Here is a 24200-nt window from a genome sequence, read left to right on the forward strand (position 1 = left end):
AAATTCATCAGAACTGTCATTATACCTTAAGCATTAAGTTATTTGTCGACTGTTACTACCGGCTCCACTTGGGCTCCACAATCCTTCCAAAGTGCGCTCTCCGACTTGCGCTTTCCGCTGGGAGGCGGTGTTCTTCACGTGTTTGAGGCGGTTTGATCGCGTTCGTATTTGAGGCGTTTGGGACCTATAGGGGGGTTGAATTCCCTGGATTTGTTTTGTTTCTTCGATCCACCAAGCAAGGTAAGACATTTCGCTTCTGTCTGCCATCAGCTTCTGAAAGAATCTCGATCTAAAAGCGCTTTGTCGAGGTTGAAGATATTGTGCAACATCATGAATTTGCCACAAAGTTATTTGATGTTTGCTATCTTTTGGATGAGTTTGCCATGATTTTTTACCCAAGGAGCTATCTCCACAACCTAAGCGGAGTGTGGACTGCACATTGGGCTTGTTTCAAGTTGCATTACGCTGGTTTTATCATTTCATGATTGATGTATTGGTGTTTGGTTGTTATTAGTAATATTTTGGTTGTTTTTATGTATAGAATGTCAAAATTAAGTTGGTTTGCCCATTATTTTGTAACTGTACCTTGTGGCACAAGACACAGGTGCTTCAGTCAAAGAAAATGATGAACAAAGTAAGACTTTACCTTGAGGCTTGAGGGCGAATACCTACCTACTACATAGAATGTTGATGTAGACTGTGCTCTGCTTTCACCAAAATCTGTCACTTGACGCTACTGCAAATTGGCATTCTGCTTCCATGGGATGGACAGTGTAAACTGTGCCTGGGGCGATTTGAGCAAGGCTCTCGAAATGAGCACGTGATAATCGTGTTGTGGAAGGCATTATACGGAGTAGTTTGTAATAGTCATGTGACTGTAATGTCCTCCGGTGCCCTGTTTTCACCATCCCATTTCCATGGTAACGTATATTCAAAATGTTACACATGACCTGATTTTACCCAAGCTTCATTAATCACTGTTCAGGAGTTCTCTTGGTGTTAGACCACTTCCTTGAGGGCCTAACACCATTTTCAACACCATTTGATCAAGTGCAATTTCATGTTAGGATCTTGACAGGATCTGAAGTAAAAAAATGTTGAATTTTGGACATTAGATTGAATGTAAGGTGAACTACCTGGTAGGATACATACAGTATTCTGGGACACAAGAATGGTTTTGTCCACATAGTGGGATAAACCAGGTGTCATCAAACATTTTTAACATTAAGTGGATCATAAGCTAAGATGGTTTTACCAATATCATGTCACCAAAATTATAGAACACCTTGTTATGTATTCATTTGAAGCTGCATGGATCATATTGGCTTTGGCTTCAATGTCCAAACCCTGTGTTCATCAGATTTTATAGGACTGCTCACGTTCATCAGATTTCCATTACATTTCCAGTCCTGCATTATTCAGTAGAGGCCCCGATCCGTCCCCGAGTGCTGCCGGCGGCCGGTCCTCCATCACCCCCCCCCCCCCACCCCCCGTCTGTTGGCAGCAGTGACGTCACCATGACCGACCGGAAGGCCGTGATCAAGAATGCCGACATGTCGGAGGAGATGCAGCAGGACGCGGTCGACTGCGCCACACAGGCCCTCGAGAAGTACAACATCGAGAAGGTGAGATGGTCGGTGATTGCGAAATGACGACGCTTCGTTTAAAGTAGGGTGACTAACACTGGCGTCGTGGTATGATATTGTTACTATCGCTTTCATAAGACTTGAAACTGGCTTTGCAGAAATGGTAGGATGGCTTCTATGGTATCCGTAGTATCGATTACGTCATCTCTGATTACACATGTACACTCGGGGGCAGATTGATGTTCCACCACTCCCTACCCATCGGGCTCCCATGACTCAGCACCGGCTGCTGCCAGTGGCAGCACTGGCAGCACTGGCACTGGCCCGCCCGCAGTGCTGAGCAGTGCTGAAAGCAGGCAACACTGGCAGCAGCAAGTGCTGAGTCATGGGAGCCCGATGGGCTGGGAGTGGTGGAACATCAATCTGCCCCCGAGTGTACCTGGCAAGCTATAATCCGACCCGTCCTTTCAACATTTTAGCTTCCCATATGCACTGTGGGCTCCTGTGATCGGGGGGCGACCCTTCTGTGCTGGGGTGGGTGTGGGGGGGGGAGGCAGGGTGCGGACACCGCTGAGTCATACACCGGTTGGTACGCCGGGGGGGGGGGGGCGGAGTGCAGGGGCCCCAGCGTCGAGCTCAGCCCCACCTGTGTATATTTGTCCGGTGCACTGTTTATCGGACCGCCGGGCGGCGAATGGCTCTGCCATGCCGGCCGGTGAATGGGTGGGTCTGTAACGCCAGGAATGTGCGGTCCCAGCTGCGCTTGTGCAGCCCGGCTGGGGGTTGGAGGCGTGTTCAGGATGGAGCCTGAGTGCTGTGAATGCGTTTCCGCAGGATATCGCGGCCTTCATCAAGAAGGAGTTCGACAAGAAGTACAACCCCACGTGGCACTGCATCGTGGGACGGAATTTCGGCAGCTACGTGACGCACGAGACCAAGCACTTCATCTACTTCTACTTGGGACAAGTCGCTATCCTTCTGTTCAAGTCGGGTTGATTTTGTGCTAGGTCATGTGCTATGTTTTTGAAATTCTTGTGTACTAACTGTCCTGCCAAGGAGGTGTTCTGTTTAAGTTATTGCAGACAAAACGTTGAGTGCTGATCATGGTAGCACCGGATCACAACGCTTTCATTCCCTCTCTCAAGTACGTGATTATTTTAGTGATTGTTTTGTTGTAAATAATGCGGTACTCATGAGTCGGGATTATTAACAATTAACGTTAATAAAACAGCTTTAGACCGGTGATATACATCCGGTGTTTCATTCGTCACACGGTACGATTGGTTGGGCGGAGTCAATTATAGGCTAAACCGTTTCTGGAAATGTTTATTTTACACATCGTACAGTTTCGCCGGTATGCAGCCCTGCAACACCACTATGGGAAGCGGAGTATTTTCTCACGGAGCGGACAGTAGAAGCAGAGTACCGGGACTGGAGTGACCTGCGGCGCGCGCCGGCCGGCCGCGCCGCCCCCAGCAGGGCGGGGCGGGCGCGCCCGGCCGGCCGGCGCACGGACTAGCGGGGCCGCGCCGCCGCCGGGCCTGGCTCGCCGGCTGCGCGGTGGACTACACGGAAATGAAAGCACACGACGTGGCGGCCGGGCGGCGGTTAAATAACGCGGTAGAGCGGCTTCTCGGTGGTATCCGGCTTCTGTTCGGCCGGCCGGCCGGACGAGCCGAACAGCTCGTGAGAGAAGCGCGGCGGTCCGGCCGAGCCGGAGCTGAACAGACTGCTGGCCGCCGGCCGCTCGGAGAACGCCGGCGGCTCGGCCGGACGGCTGAACGTCGCCGCCGCCATCAGCGGGTCATCCAGCACGCGCTGCGCGGGGGCGGGCGTCGGCCGCGGCGCGGGCACCGGCGGCGGCGGCGGCTGCGCCCGGAACGACCCAGTCACGGCCGCGTCGCTGGCCGGCTCGTCGGCATGGAACGAGCGCTGCAGCTCGTCCCCGGTCATCGAACTTGTCATGGGGTCATGCAGCGACCGCTTCAGATCATCACCGGTCATGGACGCGGTCATTGGGTCATGCTGCGGCCCCTTCAGGTCCTCTGCCGTCATGGACATAGCCATGGGGTCGTGCAGCGAACGCTCTAAATCCTCGCCGGTCATGGACGTGGCCATCGGGTCCTCGGCCATCAGCGAGCGCTTCAGATCCTCGCCGGCCATTGAGGCGCTCATGGGGTCCTGCGGCGCCTTCCTGACCTCCCCTCCGTACCCCACATCGGCGTGGAACGATCCGCTCATGAGCTCCTCATCCGGCTCGTGGTTGGTCTCCCCGCGTCCGTTGGTGGCCGGCAGGTCGTTGGTCAACGGACTCTCGACCGGAGGAGGCGCCGGCTCGCCGTTACGGAGGTGCGAGACGTCCGTGACGCCGCGGGCCAGCGGCGAGCGGACCGCGTCCTCCGTGGGCGAGCGCAGGCTGTCGGCCCGTGACGACATCGGGCTGCCGTGACCTGTGGGAGGGGGGGGGCGTCAGCTGCGTGCCGGAGTCGTGGGCAGTTGGTATGGCGCGGCGTCAGGCCTGTATTGGTAGTCTCGACCGCCGCCCGGCCTGCCCAGTGGCCTGTGGTCCGCAGGCGGCCGGGCGGCGCTATTTTGAATATCAGCTGCACGTCACAGGCAGCCGTGCCAGGACGTGTGCTATGGCCGTCGCCTAGCAACCGCGTATTCAATGTGCCGGGGACGGCGACAGACGGGTCGTGGCGGTGAGGAGAGGAGTGAGGCGGTGAGAGGCACTAACTGGGGATTTTTCTCGGGTACTTTTCCAGAGTGCTCGGTATTTTCGGCCCGGCTCATGGTGAGGTCAACCGGGTGATTTAACACGTGCACTGCGGCAGCAGGTGCCGGAGGAACTGCGGTCGGTCGCCCGGCGACTGTGCCTGTGGCTCTGTGCCAGCAGTGCTGCAGCCGGCGGCCCCAGTTTCATCACGTGCCGGTTCAGACGTGCCGGTCGGCCGCCGCTCCCGCGGGGGAGGGGGTCGTGACCCCGGCCGTCTGGAAGCCTCACGGAGCTCACCGTCTGCTCTCGGGTGACGACCGACCGGCAGCCAGCTCCGTGGGCCGGCGCGCGGCGGTGAGCGGGTGAACTTGGCCGGGCTGCTGCCGCCGCCGGGGCGCCGGTCAATACCGGAGCTCCGCCCCTGGCCGGCCGGCCGGCGAGCTCTGTTTACTGCCTGGTGGAACGGTGTTGGTACCGTACTGCTCACAATGCACGGCCGAGGCTCAGCGACACACCGCCCGCGGCAAACGCCCGAGAGCCGCCCGGCCGGCGGCGGTTACCGGGCGCTTTCATTAAGGTCGGGATGGCGCCGCCGCCCATAATAGCTGCGCCATCCCGGGCCGACCGCGCGGGCGTGGCATCCCGGGTCATTTATAGCCCATGGAGTTGCTCTCTAGGGTCATATCTCACCCACCAGTGTGTGATAATCTACGACCCAAATCCCGGCCAGCCGCAGCCAAACGACGTGGCTCCGCCGCGAATTCTCCGCTGAAAAATGTGGCCACGTCAGCTCGACATGCCCCAATACAGCGGTACAACTGGCGTGCATATTACAGCAGAGGACGGGTGCATTGTTCGCCAGTTCGCCCCCGTGAGTGGTTGCGTGCGTGCCCACTGCGCGCGGCTCCCGGGCGCCGCCCGTCCCACGCCTGAGCCGGGATTAGAGGCCACGCCCGCCCTGGCGCACGGTGAGCTAGTTCGCTGTGTGATATGACATGAGTCCCAGTGTACCAATTGACCATGTGTACGCGGACTAGCTGGGATTGGTTCGTAATGAGCTGAACTACTGGCTTCTGAATATGAAGTGTGCGACTGCCATTGGCACGTCAGCAAATATCCTTCAACAGCAATAGCAGGCATTGTTCTGTGGACAATAAAGAACACTCGCAAAGTTCTTGCTAGCGTGCCTTCCTTTGTTCATGATGTCACGTTTTCCCTGAGAGATACTTTATGTGATAATATACAGTGCATGCAACTAAGAATGCTGCGTAGGTGGCAATCGTGACTGTGGCTGCCCTTCCGCTGAACGGCCCGGTGGAAAATCACCTACCTCAATTGGCACTGCGCGCTGGCCGTTAGTGCACATTGCGCTGACGTTGCATACCGACCGCTCGGCGCACTGCGCCACGCTGAGTGCTCAAGGTCGATCAATACCCACCTCCCATGACGTTTTGCGTCACGGTGAACGTTTTGCCCGTGTCCAGCGGAACTGTCCAGTTGACCGGCTCGGGCGACTTGATCGGCGCCATGCCCTCGGGCGATTTGACGCGGGTGGGCTCGGGCACGCTGCGCACCACCTCCTCCGAGGCCGACTTCTGCTCCTCGGGAGCGGCGTCGGTCGGTGGGGCCATGTCCACCTGCGGGGCGGCGCTCTCTACAGCGGCGGGCGCCGCCGGCGGCTGAGGAACTGGCGCCGCGGCCGTCTCTGCAGCCTCAACAGCAGGCTTCTTCTCTTCATCGACGCGTCCGTCCTGCTCGGGTGTTGGTTTAACGGCCTCCTCTGCCGAGCCGGCCGGCGCGCTGGCGGTCATAGCCGTCGACAGCGGCCGCTCCGCCTTGGTGGGGCTCTTGGCCTTGGCGGCCAGCCGGTGGGCGGAGCGCGAGCGTGGGGTGCCGCCGCGGATACCCTTCCCACTGGCCGAGTCCGGGGTGCCGGAGGGGGCCGCGGCGGCCGGCGGCGGGCGGCTCGACCGCTCCGTCTTGGCCGTGGCTGGCCGCGGCGGCTTCTCTGCCTTCTTCTCTGGCTTCTCCGGCGGCGGGCGGCTGGGCCGGTCCACCTTTTTCTCCGGCCGCGCCGCCGCCGCCGCCGCCGGGGGAGGTCGGGTCGCCGGGGGCCGCGCCGCCGCCGCCGCCTTCTCTGCCTTGTCGACGCTGGGCGGACGCTCGGTGGGCCGTTTGCGCGGCTTGGCCGCCGCCGATGGCACACCGTCCGGTCGAGAGGTGGGCGTCCGCGGCGTGGCCGGACTGCGACCCTTGGGGCGATCGACCACGTCACCTGGGGGCAGAGGGTCCGGTCAGAGCGGGCCAGAGTGGACGGAGGCGCGCTCTAGTCGAGGGAGGGAGAGGGAGAGAGAGGCGGCTGCCACACGGGGTCGAGCAGCGGACAAATAACGTCATTTGGAGCGCAGATGGGATGAGCCAGACCGTGTCCGATGAATAATCAAGCCATGTCTAGACTAGCGAAAAAAAAAATCATGATGCCTTTTGATTGACCCATTAACCAGCCGACGAAAAAACTGAATGGATACAGTGGAATCCCTCATCTATTTCCAGGTCAGGCCCGCGACTCCGCCCGCTCAGATTCTCCGACCATTGATTGATGCCTGGCTCGGTGGGAGCCGCCGGGGTCGGGGGCGGGCAGTTTCAGACGGGGGTCTGTCGGGCCGTGCCCCGCCACTGATGGGCGGCAGACGGACGGCAAAACAGGCCGACCGACAGATTACAGGACGGACAGAAGGGGCGGGGCGCCGGTTGGCCGGCCGCCAGCCCACTGCAGCGGCGGCCGCCGACCCGCCCCCATCGGCGGCGACGCTGTGCTAGTGCCGTGTCAGCGGCCACTGCGCCGCCGGCGTGGGGAGGGGTCAGCTGCGCTGTCTCCCAGCTCCAGGCCGGACCGTGGCCGAGTGCCCTGGCGCTGTCACCTCGTGTTTGTCCACCAGCCCTGGACCCCCGCTCACTACCGGTCAGCCGCCCGACCCCTGCCCGGAGGCACCGGCCGACCCAGCGCCGACCACCCCCGCCCGTCTCCGAGCGGAATGTAACGTCAGATATCTGAGCAGCGCCGGAAGTTATCACGCCGGGTATTTGTTACGTCATGTTTTGGCCCGGCACCGACGTTTGTTAATTAGGCTCTGGCAGCGCGTTAATGTCGCGTCAGTCAGTGTCCCGTCAAGTTACGCCACAGGGCGCTACAAACGGCCAGAGATGGATCAATTTAACGTACTCAGGTATTCAGAAAGGTTAGCGGGAGTACAGCCCACTGAACCCTAACACCAGCTTCTTAACTACTTCACATCTCAACGATAGGTATTCATGACGCCAACTTCCAAACAATTTCCGGTTTCCTGCGCTTTCCATGGCCCGTAGGTCGATCATAGATTTCCATCGGTCGTCATATCTTGGGGCCGATCCAATTCACCCCCGATCAATGCGGAGCGCTAATCGAAGGCCGGTCTGTCGCGTGAAGGGGAGCCGAATCGCCCTTGGGAGCCATCGAGTGGCTGTTGTCGGCTCACTGAGGCACGACGGCGTCTGTTTTGTATATCAGCAACACAGCCGGCAAGCTGGCGCCTCTGCGCCATGGCAAGCGCGCCCGAACGGTCGAACATCATAAATGTTTTACGACCCAGACCAACCGTATGTAGCGCCGGGTGTCAGGCGCCACCATTCAGTGTTTATATCCTTCAACCAGTGCCGGAGTTTGAGGAATGCTGGTTTACATTTCGTTACATTCCAATGGGTACATTTAGAGAGGTTGCATGTTGGTGGCTGAATTAGCTGGGGAATATTTACTCAGTCCAGAAATGGAGACATTTTAGGAAACCTCAATCGGAAGAGGATTGACTGGACATGATCGTTCTACCTTCCCCGCCATCTGTGTACGAACAGCTTCCATCAAGCTTTCTACTGTTTGCTTAGTCGGGTAACAGCTTCGAAAATCAATCAATGCTGGAAGTGTATTTTTGTAAGAGCCGCCTAGACAGCCCAAACTCAATCATGTCATTTGTGACCGAATCGTCAATCGAGTCTCACCCTAATATTGGGAAAACTCCAGGAGCTCAGGAACAAAAGCCCCGCCGGCTTTCATCCCGCTCCTTTGAATGCAAGGCGTCAACTTTCTGACAACTTTGATCTCATTCCTTGATGACAGCTATCTCGGGACGGCCGTTGGCGACAGTGTCGGGCGGCTCAGCTCAGAGCCGTCTGTGGGTCTCTGTGGACCAGCTCTGAGCTCATGGTCTCCCTGTCCTGGCGCGCCCTCCCTGACCCATCCATGTGTTGACTCAGCAGCCGCCGCTGAGTCAATAATCAGACACCTCTGAGAGTCACGGTGACAGGACGGCAGACTCACCCGTGTGCCGATCGGTGGAGGGCTGTGCGCTGTGGGGTCGCTTGCTGCCCTCCGCCGCGTGCAGTTTTAACGCCATCTAGCGGGAGAGGGAGTAAGCGTTAGTATTCTGGTCGGCCGCCACCAGTCTCCCTGGCGCTGGCAGAAAATGGGACTGGTGGCACACTGGCAACTGAGGCACAATCGATCGGCTCCGGGAGATGAAACATGGGCAAGGTTATGTAAATAGGCGTGCATTGTTTCCGTGAAGAATGTTAAACTTCATGAAACATTAATGAATTCATGTGAGCTTTAGTCGCCTAGTGTGCCTCAGTCTGGTCTCAGAACACTTTGGAATGCTAAAACGGGCTTCACGACAAACTCAAATCCCACACATCCAGTCGGTATACTGAGTGGTGCATAGGGTGCCTATGACTTACCTTGGCTGCCCCTGGCGACTTTCTGCTGCTGGGCGGCGGATGGGACTGTTGTCGGACAGAGGCGCCCCCGGTAGTGACCGGACTGCGACCCCGCTCCTCCCGGACAAACCTAAGGCGGACAGAGAATCATATTAGACAGATTGACAGACATGCACACAAACAGACAGACAGGCAGGCAAACAGAGACAGGTGATGACCGGGCTGCGGCCCCGCTCCTCCAGGACAAAGCTGCAAGACAAGCACAGCCATATCAGACAGGCTGACAGGCAGACAGACAAACAGACACGAGGCAGAGACAGCTAGTGACCAAGCTGCGGCGCCCCGCTTCTCCCGGACAAAGCTGAGACACGTATCCGTCAAATGTTAGATGACAGGTCAGACAGACAGACAGACAGACAGACAGACAGATATAGGTATACTGTAGACACACAGACAAAAAAACACACACACACGACACAGACAAATGTTCGTATGTCAGACAGGAAGGCAAACTGGCTGGCCGAGCCAGATAGCCAGCCAGGTGACTTTGACAAACACCGCTCAGATAGACAACCAGAAATGACAGGTCAGAGGGGTATAAGTGCCAAACGTGGGACCTGCAGACAGGTAAACAGACATACAGACAAATGAGCATACCTCCTAGCTGCATACAGGCCCCATAACAAACCAGGACATACATAACTGAAACAGTAAGACCTGGGGCTCAGTCCGGTCAAATTGGGCCACATGGCTCATTATAATGGCCATTGTGGGTCATGACCTCATCATGCTGGCGGGCCCGTAGGCATTAACAACCTTCAGCATGACAAAACGAAAAAACAGCACGAACAGCTGCAATCACGCAACGAAATGAGTAGCCTCACGATAAAGATGGCTCGCCATGCCAGTATACACGGAAAACCGCTTCCTCACGATTCATGGGGCTGACATTAGTCCGTGAACATGCCGTGCACGATTTGAGTGTCACTTGAATTTTAGATGGGCACTCAAAGCAAACACTGCCGTAGTGGGCAGCATCTTCCTTTTTTTGCAACGAAGCCGGTACGAATTTCGAGCAGCACCACGCGCTCACTGACCCAGGTTTGAGCGTCTCCAGGTAGAGTGCTGAGATTATTTTTCGTTCGGCCAAGTGGCCAGAGTCCTCTTCTTTGTCGTACAGGTGGGCCATGTGAGGCTGCGCCATCTCCTTGCCCCATCCTCGGACCTGTCGAAAGCGGAAACACGCAGAAGTTAGGGCTGGCCCGGCTGGCTTCATTCACCCGAGCATGACGGTTATATCAAGAAGAACAAAGAACAAAACGGGCCGGTTGCAGGATGAGGTTGAGGTTCTCGGTGAACGGTAGCTGTGGCGAACATCGGTGGACAGTGCACTGCTTTATCCGTTTGTTCGAAAAAATAGCGAAACCACGCTTCTTTATCCCAACGATATTGCTCAGCAGATCGTGAAGACGTGAATCTTTTATTCATGCTGCAGGATCCCAAATCCTCGAGTACGAGCTCCGCCCGTCGACCGGAATAGTCATTTAGGGGCGGCGATGTCATGTTCGGGAGTATGCGGCACAGTCTACCTTCAGGCGCCTACCACCAGTGCCATCTATGGACAGATATTGAAAAGACCCAGCTTTGCCGGATATTCGACCTACAGGCGCTCCCTACTAGCGCCATCTGAGGACGGAGACTGAAAAAACCCAGCCCTGCGGCGCAGCCTAACTTCAGGCGCTCACTACTAGTGTCATCTATGGGCAAACAATAAACATTGAAAACACCCAGCCGTGCGGCACAGCCTCACTTCAGGCGCTCACTACTAGCGCCATCTATGGACATCGATTGAAAACACCCAGCGGCCAGCCATGAGGCGCAGCTAGCCTTGGGCGCAGCCTAAGTTCAGGCGCTCACTACTTGCGCCATCTATGGACACAAATTGAAAACACCCAGCCGTGCGGCGCAGCCTAACTACAGGCGCTTACTACTAGCGCCATCTATGGACACAGATTGAGAACACCCAGTCATGCGGCGCAGCCTAACTTCAGGCGCTCACTACTAGCGCCATCTATGGGCAAATATTGAAAATACCTAGCCGTGCGGCGCAGCCTACCTTCAGGCGCCTACCACTAGTGCCATCTACGGACAAATATTGAAAACACCCAGCCGTGCGGCGCAGCCTAACTTCAGGCGCTCACTACTAGCGTCATCTATGGTCAGAGATTGAAAGCACACAGCCACGCGGCGCAGCATAAAATCAGGCGCTGACTGCTTGCTCGTGCGAGCAATGGATAATGACATTGCATGATTTAGACATGAATGTGATTTACTGATGCTTCGATAAACGAGTAATGCACCCTTCTGACATACTGGCTCTAAAGAAAACGTCAGATGGGTGCATGAGTCGGCTAAGCTTTCAACACAAGCAACCATTTAGGCCAACTCTACAGGTAACTGGGCATGAACCAAACTTACTACAGTCTTTCGTCCAGGATTCTAGCTCAACTGATCTTAGAGATGCACAGATTCCTTTTATGCCTCGAGTTAAATTTCCTCTACTTTTCCGTTGATCTTTTCTACCATGAAGTTACCAGAAACGGGCCTTTTGGGTAGTTTGAGTTTCATATAAACAGGCAGTTATTTCGATGCAACCAAAGGTCACTCCTAATGTCCAGTGCTGTAGCCCCACCGGGTAATAGCCATCACACCCGACATTTCAAACTGTAACTGCAGCAGTGGCATATCAAGCCAAGCCTTTCTTAGAACTCTCTCTCCTCCCGGGCTATTTGACCTTCACACGGAGCGCCGCCCGCCCGATCCACTCAAAAGGACCCTCCCTAAACGACGCCTCCGCGCGGCGCGGCGTCGATTTCGTCCAGCCCGAACCGCGCATCAGGACCGACACCGCCGTGAACCACTGGACGGTGCTGTCTCGTCCCGGTCAGGTCGGGCCGCCGGCCGGCCACAGACGGCAATATCGACCGTCCGACCGGCCGGCCGCTCCGGCTGTGACCAGCGGTTGCCGGGCGGGGTCTGCCGGACGCCGCGGCACTGTCTGGGATGGTTAGGAGCTGTCCACGGGAGAGCCCCACGTGGGTCTAGAGGGGCGGGGATTGTCCCGTACCTCGGATGGAGCAGGTAAATCTGAGACCCGGCAGGTCATCAGAAAAGTTAGCGAGTTGTCTAAGATAGGTCACCTGGGAGGAACGTGGGACGCTGAGATGTCGGGGCAGGTTACAGTAAAATTCATGAAACTGGACAGCCCGGAGAGCGTCGACGGGGCAGAAGGAGTGGCATGCCTAATGTCAATTATTCACCATCATGACATGGACCCGATACATAACATAAAGATCCTTCTTTGTCAGAATCATAAAGCAAGTCAGCTTAAAGGCCACAACAGTGCAACAAATGAGTACAATTTAGCCCAAGAAAACTGAACATACGTTACACGGATGAAGGAGCGTCACGATAGGGAGGAAGCCGATATGTCACTTATGCTGCTTGATCACCTTTTGTTTACACTTGTCTCTTCCCCTTTAGCCCTTCATGCTGCTTTGAAGCATCGGCAGCCTCGTCATTGATTTACTCAACTGATTTATTTAGCTTAACGGCTAACGCTCCTCTGGCTTTCATGAGCAGGTAAAAGTTTTAGTTTTATCATTGAGGCTTTAAAGGTTGAAAAGGTAACCTTTTGCCGGGGCAAGGAGATCACAATCCCTCTGCTAATTCCCCTCCGCTTTGTGCCTACGCCCATTATATGCAGGCACTTGTGGACAATGAACATGCTACTCTCATTCTGCCAGAATTACCACGAATGATAACATTACAATATGCTACGTAAGCCAACGCCGCCATGATCAGCCGCTCTGATTCACCAAAGTGGTCAAACGGTCTTTCCCTTCCCTCCCTCTGCCCCACACACAGGCTCATTCACCCCCCCCCCCCCCGCCCGACGCACCTTATAGCTGGAGGCCTTTCTGCGCAGCTCGACCACCTCCTCGTACCAGGGGGTGGGCGGCGCGCCGGCAGCCCCGGCGGCCGCGGAGGAGCGGTCCGCCTCCCCGCCGCCATCCGTGGCGTCCCTCGCGCCCGTGAAGTGGCCGTCGACATACGTGTAGTCGGAGAACGGCCGGAACTTGAGCTTGTATTCCGTGTTGAGCGCCGACCTGGTGGTATGAGAACACAGGTTCACTATCAGTGATTCGGTAGAGGCAATGGGCGGATCACTTGATAGAGCATGGTTGATACATCGTCGAAACGGGCGAGTGGATGCTAAGCAGCTAACAAGCCAGGTTTTATCATTATAAACAATTATCTCCGTACACCTTAATACCTAAGCGTTTGGAGCCACACCGTGTCTGCTCTTCCGCCACTGTGCAGAGTATTCTTGCCTGTTTTATGTTCGTGTCTGGGATCTGTCTGTCGGTCTGTCTGCCTTCCATGTATGAGTCTCTGCCTGTGTGTCTGTGCCTGCGTGTTCTCCGTGTTAGTTGGCTGGGCTCTCTCCGTTATCGAGGTTCGATACCGGGGACAATGATTGGTTGTGTCTGCCGGCACGCGACCCGTGCTCGACACAGCACTGGCGGAGAGTATAGGCAGCGGGCGACGTCTTCAGACAGGGGCACAATCAACACGCAATAACCCTCTGATGCGGTCCTCAGTCCTCACAACGCAAAGGAATAACAGTCTCATGGAACCAATCAGGGTTAAAAGTTAAAACGATTGGGTGAAATATTCAATGTACTGATGAATTACTTGTTTCACTGCTGCTGGTGAGCTTCGAATATGTAAGTACGCATTACATAAGCAGGTAGGTACGTCGTACCGTCAGCACTATGCAATTTACTCTGAAACCCTGAGCTCAATCCCAATTTCCGCATTAGCAAGGTAATGAAATTACGGATGTTCCCGAAAAGGCTGATAAAGGGCTAATCAATGAACCGATAAAAATGGATAAAATTGGTAGGCATCAGTGACATTGAAATCAACATCTGAAACAAAACGCCTTTTTACCGTTTCCACTGGCGATGTTGCAACAGCCAAACGTGCCTCTTCTGAACAGAAGCCCTATGTTGACCCTTCTGGCAGTCGACTCATGACCTTGTAAAAGGAAGGACATTCTACCTTCCACTAACGGCTTCAAGGGCCCCATAAACCTGTCACCGGTGAGGCATAGTGGGCTAGATCAGAATCCAGTCGGGTAATTAGAGCAGAACCACCTCTGGGAGTTCTGAAGAGCCGCTGCCGGCTCCCACTTCACTCGGCGTTCCCGTGCTGAGAAAGGGCCGCCCATTGTGCCGACGTGGTGCCTCAAATGTGCCCTAACGACCAGCAGACTGATCGCGCCGACTCGCTCTCTGTGGAAACATTGTCAAACCAAGTGGAACGGCTTCCGGCGGCTCTCACTGAGAACAGGGCTACGATCAGACTGATGAGACCGCCCTCGCGACCAGGCAGAGGTTGAAAGATCGTCTGTTGAAAGAAGATATAAAACCTTGCAAGTTAGCAGCCACATACATAGAGCAAAATTGGTAAGCAAAAGTATCATACCGAGCTATGTTGATTGTTGAGTACAATGCAAAAAGTCAAACTTTGTGCCAGACCTCAAATATATTTTCGCTCTCGCCAAAAGGTGATTTGGTGAAAATCCTCAATAGAGGCCAAAGCTTGTGTATTTTCCACCAAACACAAAAGTGCGTATCGGGTCTGTACCGATTGCAAACTATTGCTGATCCCAACCTTGAGGTAGAGCTATAAATAGCCCCTTTAATCCCACATGGCTTCGTCACTGGTTAAAAGCCTTGCCTTTGACGTTCTCGTCAGTTATTGCCGTTGCGGCAATGAAACGTTGATCATCTCTACCATAAAAGACAATATTTATAGACAAGCATAACGCTTTTACTGAACCTGGTGAGTGGCGTCGTGGGAGACGCTGATTAAAACACACCAGTAATTCCGGGAACGGCATTTCACCGAAGTGCAGTAAACATGCAGCGGCCGCACAAATTTGCTTGCGAGTAGTTAGCATTCCTCAGATGAATCGTCATCACGCCAGCTTTAATAGTGCAATGAAACTGTTTCATCTAGAGCCTATGTGCCCCGATGCAGGTCTCGGGTCTCGTCCTTGATCTACAGCCCCGTTTAATCGTTACTTTTGTCTCCACTGCGGGTCCTTGCCGCTGCAATTACGTACTTACTAGCCCGACCCGGCGGCTGTGGCCGGCATGACTCACTGTGCGTATGGCCCCCGGGTGACTCAGGTCAGTGACATACCCGTCCATACCATACTGATCACCTGTGAGTTGACTAACTGACGTCCGACCGGCCAACCGACCGGGCGGTCGAACCACCGACACCGCTCCAGACCGTAATACAAAATCGATAGGGGGACGGCGCGCACCTTTTCTGGGTGGTGACTGGCTCCTGTGTGTCGGCCGCCCTGGACGGGGTAGGCCCCATCCACGAGCCTGAAATGAGACAGCACATAAAACAGGTCATGTCAGTGCACAGCACAAACGACGCAGGGTGTGCAAAACAATCAATGGTTGTATAAGGTCAAACACAGAATCAGTGCTGCACCAAAACAGACTACTGCCACACCCTGTGATAGACAGCGACCGGTAATGGGTTTCACATTGATCGGTCTGTTAAAATCAATAACAAAATAGTTATATCGCTTATACAGCGATAGCAGCAAGAAGATGCGTTTGTAAACAATTCCAGAATGCTGATCATTCTTTCAACTCTACCCCGAATGAAACCAACACATCATTAAAGCATAGCGTGCCACGAAATATCGACATACGGTGGCCGAGCAGGGAGGGACGGAGAGGGGTCGGCGCCGGGGCGCGGTCGTTACGACGCTAGGGTACCCGGAAGAGGGGACAACATAACCAGGGGACAGTCGGGCACAGCGTCATAACTGTCAGTCGGGTGGGTGGTAGCAGAGACAAGTGGGGGTGACAAACGGACTGTAGAAGCCCAGACTGACCAGGTGGGGCGGGGCGGGGCAGGCCTCTCCGGGCAGACAATCGGGAGAGGAGCGGAGGGGACTGACCGGCAGTGAGGGGGACGGCAGAGCAGACTCACCGTCCTGGACCAGCTGGACGGCGTCCGCCGCCGTGGCGTTACAGTCGAAACAGCGCAGCATGGCGGACGGCTCGGCCGGCCGGCGGCGGGCCACAAAGACGAGCGGCGGACGGGCGGGGCGGCGGCACGCCAGTGGCGGCCCCTCCCCGGCCGGCGCCGCGCCAGCCGCCGCCAGGGGCCGCCCCGACTGACCGATCGAAACGGCCCCCGCCGCCGCCGCCGCCGCCGCTCCAGCCGCCGCCGCAGGATTGGGGGGACGCCGGGCCGGGTCAGGGTCGGGTCAGGGGTCACACTCACCTGGTAACATGGTGGTTCTCAGAGGCGGTCTGTCCGCCGCATCCCGTGCACAGAGTCACCGGGGCGCGGGCCGCGTGCCGGTCGGCGGCGCGTGCTGGTCGATGCTGCGTCGCGCCGGCTGTGGGCCCAGTGCAGCGCGCGCCGCTACCGCTGCCGTGTCGGTGCGATCGATATGGGCCGCCTGGAGCCGCCGGCTGGAGCGGGGAGCGCCTCCGCCGCCGCCGCCACCACTCTGCAGTGGCCGCACAGAGGTCACCGGAGCCACCGCCCCGAGAAACGCGACCTTTACGATACCCCGGGGGAGAAGACCGCCGGGATGCAACAGTCGGCCCGGAGCCCGGCGGCGATGGCCCACTGAATCCGTGATGGCGGCATGCATCATTTGGTTAGCGTCACTGGCCGCCAGCACGCAAAGACTATAAATAGAAAGTCCTCCATTTATATGACGTAGGGAAGAAGCAGAGTAATTGCCGTACGCTGCGAAGTTTCATCGCAATATCCTCTTGAGCCATAATAATCTCGGAGCAGTTACCAAGCTTCGTGGTTAGTTCCTTACAAAAAGCATAGCTTGTTCCATCGATCCAGCGACGGAATTAACTTTTAACTATTATGCTTGCAACAAGAACAGACAGAAAATAGGTCACCTGAACACGCCACCAGCATTTGCCAGACATCCCTTCCTGCGGATAGGAAGATAAGAAAGTCAAACTGTAGGAGAAGTCTGAAACCATAGTACCTAAAGGTCTCGCAGCCTTATTACAGTCTGCCTGTGTCAAAAGACAGACAAGCAGTACTTCAGCTCCCGAAAATTAAATTGCTGCATCAGCGTTGTCTTGCCAGCCAATGTCGCAATTTACAAATTAAATACTACTGCTGAGTTCCTGTAATCCTCAAGTATAGTTCTACTCGGTGTAGCCCTAAACTGAGTAGCATCTCTCACCAGCTTGTAGAAAGATAGTTGATCACATCGACTGTTTTGCATCTGTCAAGAAACTTCAGACTCTGTGCCGTGCATTCCTTGGCTCGATTGCGAAGTTAAAGGGACCCTCCCACCTTAACATTAGTTTTGAGTTGAGATAGCCAAATTGGTGGCCATGGCCTGAAAATACCGGTTTGGGCATTCACAACATCGAAAAATGCTTTAATTCGGAGATATGGAATTTCAAACTTGCAGTTTTCGGATTCTAAGGGGCTAATGCATTGGTATGCCCCCTTAGAATTTGTGACGTCAGCGGAGATCTAACGATTTTTAAATCTTTTACTAAAACGTTTGGCAGCACGCGGTGGTATATGCTGCTTTGCGCGCAACAAATGCCGCACTTTCAAATAAAGTCGCTAGGAACAGCGGAGATCCCAAAAAGTAAACAAAAGTAAAAGTCTAATATCTTGAAAACCGGTGAATATTTTTCGATGAAATTTGGTAGATATTCATTTTTGCTCTTTCTGAACCGAGCGACATCACTTTCATGCCAATTCATTAACTTTTTTGAAGGTGGGAGGGTCCCTTTAAGAGAAGTTCGGTCTATTGAAATCCAATTGAAACTCGCTTCAGAAAATTTGAAAAGATTCTGATCTGATGAAAGCATGATTACAGAATAGTCGTTAAAATGCTACTGAACTAGGCATTTCAGCAAATCACTGTAAGTTGATTGAAGAAAAACAATTAACCCTCGCCCATGTAGGGGGGGTTGGTGCAACCCCCCCCCCCCCCTGAGGCTTTTCGGAAATAGTGCAAAAACGGCGACGCGCAGCGCCGCCAAATTTTGGGTACCTTATGGGGCAAACCTTGCGCATCTTTTGATAAAAAAAAAAAATTTGACCGGGTCATGTCAGGTCACGGAGTTATGACGTCACAAAGGGAACAGCCTCCGGCCGGATTTTCACAAACTGAGTGCCAACGCCCGAGGTTTCCTGCCGGTGGTACGGACATCGGTTGATGGATCGTGATGAAACTTCCCATGCATGTTGGGGCAAGTATTGGCTATCATATGGTATAAGAAACTTGACCGGGTCAGGTCAGGTCACGGAGCTATGACGTCACAAGAGGAACAGCGTCCGGTACTATTTTTGAAAAGCGCCCGAACCACTATTTTGCTAATTCTTGTCACCTCAATGGGAATATGCAGCAATATTAGCTTCTATAGAGAGCAAATGGACCTCCCAAATCCAAAAATACAATCAGATTTCAAAAATTTAAATTTTGATTTTTCGAATTTCTGCCGCCGACTGTGACCTTGCCGACTTCCGGCGCTCCCAACGCGCCATTTTTAGAGCTAGGGAAACGAAATACATACCAAACGATAGAGAATTGATCAAGAAACACGATAGTGAAGGTTTCAAGTCGATATCTCCCACCGTTTTGCCGCAATCGCCGCGGAAAGTTGAAAAAAAAGTCTATTTTTCCGAAAATTTGACCTTTGACCGGTCAAAAGTAGGTCAAATGTTGACCTAGGACCAAAAAATATACCACCAATCGCGAGAACTCGGCGAGAGCAATCCGTTGGTCTTTTCCGCTAAGCTCTACGACGCTCCGTTTTCAAACGCCAAGGGGGGGGGGTCGCACCAACCCCCCCCCCTGCATGGGCGAAGGTGGCAGATCGCCGTTTACGGGCGAGGGTTAAAAGGCTTGAAAAAAAAACGCCAAAGGCGTGTCAATATCATTATTACCGACATTATTATGACCAGGTATGTTATGCGTTATGATAAGAATACGTTGCATAGCAGCGCTATCGGGATTCTCGCTTCGACCAGTAAGTAAGAGTCTCATTAGCACGCATTTTGATCCTCACTGAAGCGCCAGCCTAAACACAGAACCAACAACACAGGTGACGAGCCTAAATTCATCCTCGGCTCCGTGAGACGAACTTATATGAACACAAAACCTGCGGGATACAGATCGGCTTCGGCCCCGAACCCACCGCCGCTGTGGCTCTGAAAGGTAGGCTGTACCGCAGTACCCGTGTGTCGCGCGGTGCAGTATACCAGCCAGCAGCTACAACTCCGCCCTCCATCGAAATAGAACGACAGCGGGTCGATCATAACATAACGAGGACCCTGCTTGAATAATCAATTTTCTTATAAATCAACCGTTTAAAGAACTCACTAGTGACATTGTGATTCATCTGACGAATTGAATATCACGAAATAATGAGCGATAGCGGAGAAAAGCAATGCAATAGAAAGGATAGGTACATTTTGTTTAACACTGAAGTGTTCCGACGTCCGGCCTCCGAGCCTCCGAAACCATACTATTGAGAAATTCCCCACTCTTGAGAAAACCTACAGTGACCAGGCGATTTTGTTCCTGACATTTCCTGAGCCATGGAGATGAACACAGCTGGGTTTCGCCCGTGCTCTTGCTAGCGATAGTTACTCAAGGAAAACACAGCTTGGAAGTGAATTGTGGCAAAAACAGCAAACACATCCTGATGGCAGCGACAGTCATTTATGTGATATCTAAGACTAAATTGGTAAATATTTATTCGTCTGTATCTCATAAATTATAATAGGAAAATAAATTATATCTAGCTCCACGACATAATAAAACAAAACAATCAGTAGGTTCTCAGTAGATAGTGATAAATCTGATTTGCTTTATAGAGCAGTAGGTAATGTAATATAGGTATATACCTATACATCTCAGGCCAGCCATCTTGATAAATTAAGTCTGAAAATTTACTTTTATTTATGATAGTCTGGCTGCTCGATAACAATATCTCCCATGACACGAGCACCGTAAACATCAACCATACCTACATTTCATTAGAATAGCCGTAAAACATTAAACCCAGGTCAACCCATGCTAAGGTCGCTTCCACCACAGAGTTGCCAGTGCGCCCGGTGCTGCCCGTATACGGTCAGTATTTACGGAGCCGTGACTAACTAGACAAACGCTGCATTTGCATGCCACCCCGCTATTTAAGGCAGGTCCACAAAGGCAGCACGGATCGAGCGGGGCTCAGCCATGGACGCCCGTACCAAGCCATGGACAGAATCTGCCATGGAAGGGGAGAGAGTAGGAACGGCAGGAGAAGAACCGAGCAAAAAGGGCATTACCAGAGAATATGACTGTAAAATATGAGCTGACGGAAAATACAAAACTGAGGACGGGGGCACGGACGTTACGAGAATGTAAGAATATGACGAAGGGAGTATGTGTCAGCCCACGAAGAACGACAGAGATGGCGTGGAAGATGTAAGAGGCTGTCTGAACTCCTGTCAGTGGCCATAATGGGAAGAAGGTGCTATATCCAAGGCCATAACTGACTGTTCCGGGGGGTGACGCGAACAGTTCCGCGCTGAATGTCACTGGCTGCCGTCGAGACCAGAGGTCGTTGTCGGGGTCAGTGACAGGAAGCCAGCCAGAGGCCACAAACTGAGACAACTGAGGGTCGACCGCGTGTGACGGTGCAGCAAAAGATTAAGAGAAACGGAAACATTGCTATGAGTTGGTTCAGAGCGGATGGAAAATCCGTCTGAGTTGGTTCAGAGTGAGTTTGGTGCAACGGCCCGATTCGGTTCGCTGCATCGTTGATCGGTTGCATTCGATTCAGAAAGGATCTGGAATCGTATATTAGTCAGATTTATTTCAAAGTAAAGCGTGCAGCGATGTGAATTGGTTCAGAACGGCCGGTGCACTGTTCCGAGTCAGACCGAGGCCTGCTCTCCGCGGCTGTCCCATTAGCGGTCTCGTCCATCACAGCCCGAGACCGGAGACGCCCAGCCGTGACAATTTACACAGAGGTTCCATTTGTCCACACAGGCTGACACGAACGAATTGAAAAACTTGGCGCTTCTTGAGTCATTCTCAATCGATGAGCGGAGGACTTGGAAACTTTCAACTGAGACTGATCCTTTGCAATGAAAGTTTCCCTCACATACAGCGCAGCAGAGCTTTGTCTCGCAAATGCCTGTCGCAGCTCAACACTAATGATGCAACTCCTAGCGATACACGAGTCGGCATACACAGTGCTCATTCAGTATCATCCCATGACCTTGCAGCAGCCGGTCCTATCTGCGGCCCCACCGATATTGTTTGTTTATTTATTGTTTATTTCACAACATCGCCAACAGGCAGTGCCCATTGAGGCTATATCGATGCCATCTGATACCTACCGCTGTCACTTGGATTTGGTAACCACCCGGTGTCGCCTGAACTCAGGGCAGCGTTTATCCCTTCCCTTTAGTACCATCTGTACCTGTGCTCGTGTCCGTCCCCCGTGTCACCCAATGTCAGCACACGGCGTCCGTGCCAGCCGGTGCCGCTCGGCCGCCAGTGACCCGCCTCCGACCAGCTGTCTGTGGTGGCGTCACGACGCCGGCGGCCGCCGCAGCGCCCTCTGCGCGCCGCCGCGCCCTGCCCATCGATCGACGACGGTAACTGCGCGCACCACCGGCGGCATGGCGGCCGAGACCGCTCTGTGACCCGACCCGCCCGACCAGCCGACACGCGCCCCGGCGCACCAGCGCAGCTCTGCAGAACGGTGAGTGGCCCGCAGAAACACAGCAATGGTGTATCCCACATCTGGTAGTAATTTCATCCCCCCGAGAAGTCTTATGTGTGCAGAAGACGCTCCAGTAAGGGTCTGTGTTTTGTTTGGGTGTATGCAAAGGCTGAAGACGTTAGTGCTGGTAGCTTTGGTGGTAAAACATGCAAGTTGGCGGCACAGTGCAGTCTTTGCCACATCCCGTGCGTTTCTATAACGTTTCAACAGCATTCTTTTAAGAAAATGTCGTCTTTGTCGCCTACGCACGCACATGCGTTGTGACGTCACCGTTCCTCAGTTCATTGACTAGGAAGGGCGGGTTCTATAGGCGGGTCCGGTCTAAATATATTATGACGATACATTGTGGGGCGCTAAATTCATTACCAGTGTGTGTCTTGGCAGCAGAAGGTGGTTAACACTGGTTTATAGCATACACGTGATCGATTACGTTATCGGATCCATTACCACTGTGGCTTGCGGTCATTCATTGATCTTCGGCCCATGAGACGATGCAGAATGGCGGGTGCCTCCAGCGGTAAACGGTATTATGTTTGTCAACCGTTCCTCGGGATAATTGTCACCATAGCGCATAGCTTATACATATGCTACGTTTAATATGACAAAAAGCTCGATATGTTTGTGACTAAGCACAGAAGAAATTAAGTCAACTCTGCATAGATTCTGTAAATATGTATAAATACACAAGTCAAAGGCGGATTATCGATTGCTCCTCTCGTGGCTTGGAGCAATGCAGAGCTGTTGGCGGCAGGGTGCAGCAATGTTTGGCCTTCAGAATGAGGTGACGTCAAGGCCGTGATGTCTGCAATGGCACGCCCAGTGCCAAGTTTCTGAGTAATCAAGCAAATACATATGCTGGAAGGCACGGACTAGAGGGCAGTCACTGTGTTCGTTATGCGGCTTATTTAGATAATTGTTTTTCAGTGAAGCTCTATCTAGACAATCTAGATTATCTAGTTGACAAAAGGACTGGTATTGAGCGGATGCAAAGCGCATTCAAAACAAAGTTATTTTCACTGCTTTGGCTAATCTGTGATGACACTCTTTCATCCATCCATCATTATGCCGCAAAAATGTTTGCCTGAGCTATTTGTTTGCCTACACCATTCATCTACCTTATCCCTTTATTGAGTTGAGGCGTCTTTGTGCTACAGTTAATGGCGCATGACTGCTCTAATACGAGTGCGGCCATTACCTAACTGGAATTTCAATGATGCGATGGCTGGCGGTTAATAGAGGATGGCCAACTCCGCCATTCACCATTGACCGGAGCGCCTCGGAACCAGGAAGCTGATTGTCATACGAGCTAAAATTAGCGAATACGTCATTGCCACTCTGTGTAATTTAGTCTGGGTTAACTCGTATCAGTGAGTGCCGACGATGTCAATGCATCCGACTTTAGAACTCTGAAGACTCGTCGCCCGTCACTTTAACCCTCGCCGGACCTATTGGTTTTCTACATACGCGCCAGCCGAGGGGGGGGCGGGTACGACCCCCCCCCTCGCCGTTTCGCCCCTGGTGGAGCTAGCGCGTCGCAGAAAAACGAGCGTGTGCGCCGTTACGAGACGCAGAGATTGGTACCCAATTTCAAGGTCCTAGGTCAACCGGTGACCTCTGAGGTCAGGTCAAGTGCCCCAAGGTACGGTTCAGTTTTTGGTGAATAACTTCGCAAAAAACGGCCGCAGAGCCGCGATTTTGGCAGCATTGTGTTCACCTTGCTCGGGCGCGTCGAATGATATACTTTTTGTTCGGGTCAGGTCAACTTGGGGTGTTGACCTCAGGTCAAGGTCAGGTCAGCACCCTAAGGTCACGAAGTTGGTCGAAAGAGGTCATGTCGCATATCATTCGATTCGGCAGGTCTTCCTGAGTCCATTGGTGGCTTCCCCGACTGGCTAGCTCAATTTGATCAGGAGTTATTGACGAAAAACTAATATGACCTTGATGACGTGATAAATGACGTCACGCAAGGTCAACATTGCAAAAGTGACGCATGTAACCTTGCAAAGAGTGCATCAAATTACGATTATGTGTGCTTGAGATAGTTGGAGATCGTTCCCGGCGCCAGAATAGCAGTTTGAATTTTTCCCCATTGACTTATAATGGTGAGGTCACGAAAATGGCCTGACCTCATATGACCTTTAGGAAAAATCCGAGATATACAAGTTGTGAGACTCATAATGGATACTAGATCCTGCAAGTTTCATTTCCCTGTGACATCTCCTCTGGCAATGAGGGCGTTGCGAAGTTGCGACATCTGAA

The 24200-nt window shown here is 53.6% G+C and overlaps 3 protein-coding genes across 5 annotated transcripts in view; 2 read left to right on the plus strand and 1 right to left on the minus strand.

The window, feature by feature from the left end:
* On the plus strand, nucleotides 1–2835 carry LOC122378519 (dynein light chain 2, cytoplasmic). 2 transcript variants are annotated; one of them, XM_043359646.1, is made up of 3 exons: nucleotides 1–240; nucleotides 1508–1625; nucleotides 2421–2835. In XM_043359646.1, exons 2-3 carry the CDS (start codon nucleotides 1518–1520, stop codon nucleotides 2580–2582), a joined length of 270 nt encoding a protein of 89 aa, XP_043215581.1. In that variant the 5' UTR covers nucleotides 1–240; nucleotides 1508–1517; the 3' UTR covers nucleotides 2583–2835. The 2 variants fall into 2 exon arrangements, with proteins under 2 accessions (XP_043215581.1, XP_043215580.1); XM_043359645.1 differs by having other exon boundaries at nucleotides 46–240; nucleotides 1505–1625.
* An 83-nt stretch (nucleotides 2836–2918) lies between these two features.
* LOC122378518 (flocculation protein FLO11-like) lies at nucleotides 2919–16590 on the minus strand. Of its 2 annotated transcripts, none has more exons than XM_043359644.1 (8): nucleotides 16438–16590; nucleotides 15452–15518; nucleotides 13010–13217; nucleotides 10146–10273; nucleotides 9070–9178; nucleotides 8654–8729; nucleotides 5741–6577; nucleotides 2919–4036 (listed from the first exon to the last, which is right to left on the minus strand). In XM_043359644.1, the coding sequence occupies exons 1-8, from the start codon at nucleotides 16445–16447 to the stop codon at nucleotides 3195–3197; spliced, it is 2277 nt and encodes a 758-aa protein (XP_043215579.1). In that variant the 5' UTR covers nucleotides 16448–16590; the 3' UTR covers nucleotides 2919–3194. The 2 variants fall into 2 exon arrangements, with proteins under 2 accessions (XP_043215579.1, XP_043215578.1); XM_043359643.1 differs by lacking the exon at nucleotides 16438–16590 and adding an exon at nucleotides 16141–16257.
* A 5236-nt stretch (nucleotides 16591–21826) lies between these two features.
* Nucleotides 21827–24200, plus strand: part of LOC122378525 — a 37377-nt gene continuing 35003 nt past the window's right edge. The window contains exon 1 of the mRNA XM_043359671.1: nucleotides 21827–21920. The gene's annotated coding sequence lies outside the window, so the exon portion shown is untranslated. The remainder of the gene's footprint in view (nucleotides 21921–24200) is intronic.

The sequence above is a fragment of the Amphibalanus amphitrite genome, unplaced genomic scaffold (genome assembly GCF_019059575.1).
Source record: "Amphibalanus amphitrite isolate SeventyFive unplaced genomic scaffold, NRLGWU_Aamphi_draft 000061F_arrow, whole genome shotgun sequence".
In the NCBI taxonomy this organism is placed as follows: domain Eukaryota; kingdom Metazoa; phylum Arthropoda; class Thecostraca; order Balanomorpha; family Balanidae; genus Amphibalanus; species Amphibalanus amphitrite.

Coding starts and splice junctions, on each gene's coding strand:
- LOC122378519 (XM_043359646.1), top strand. CDS start 1,518: ATGACCGACCGGAAGGCCGTGATCAAGAATGCCGACATGTCGGAGGAG. Junction 1,626..2,420: donor AGAAGTACAACATCGAGAAG/GTGAGATGGTCG, acceptor GCGTTTCCGCAG/GATATCGCGGCCTTCATCAA.
- LOC122378518 (XM_043359643.1), bottom strand. CDS start 16,201: ATGCTGCGCTGTTTCGACTGTAACGCCACGGCGGCGGACGCCGTCCAG. Junction 8,730..9,069: donor AGTCGCCAGGGGCAGCCAAG/GTAAGTCATAGG, acceptor CTCTCCCGCTAG/ATGGCGTTAAAACTGCACGC. Junction 6,578..8,653: donor CTCCACCGATCGGCACACGG/GTGAGTCTGCCG, acceptor CTCTGCCCCCAG/GTGACGTGGTCGATCGCCCC.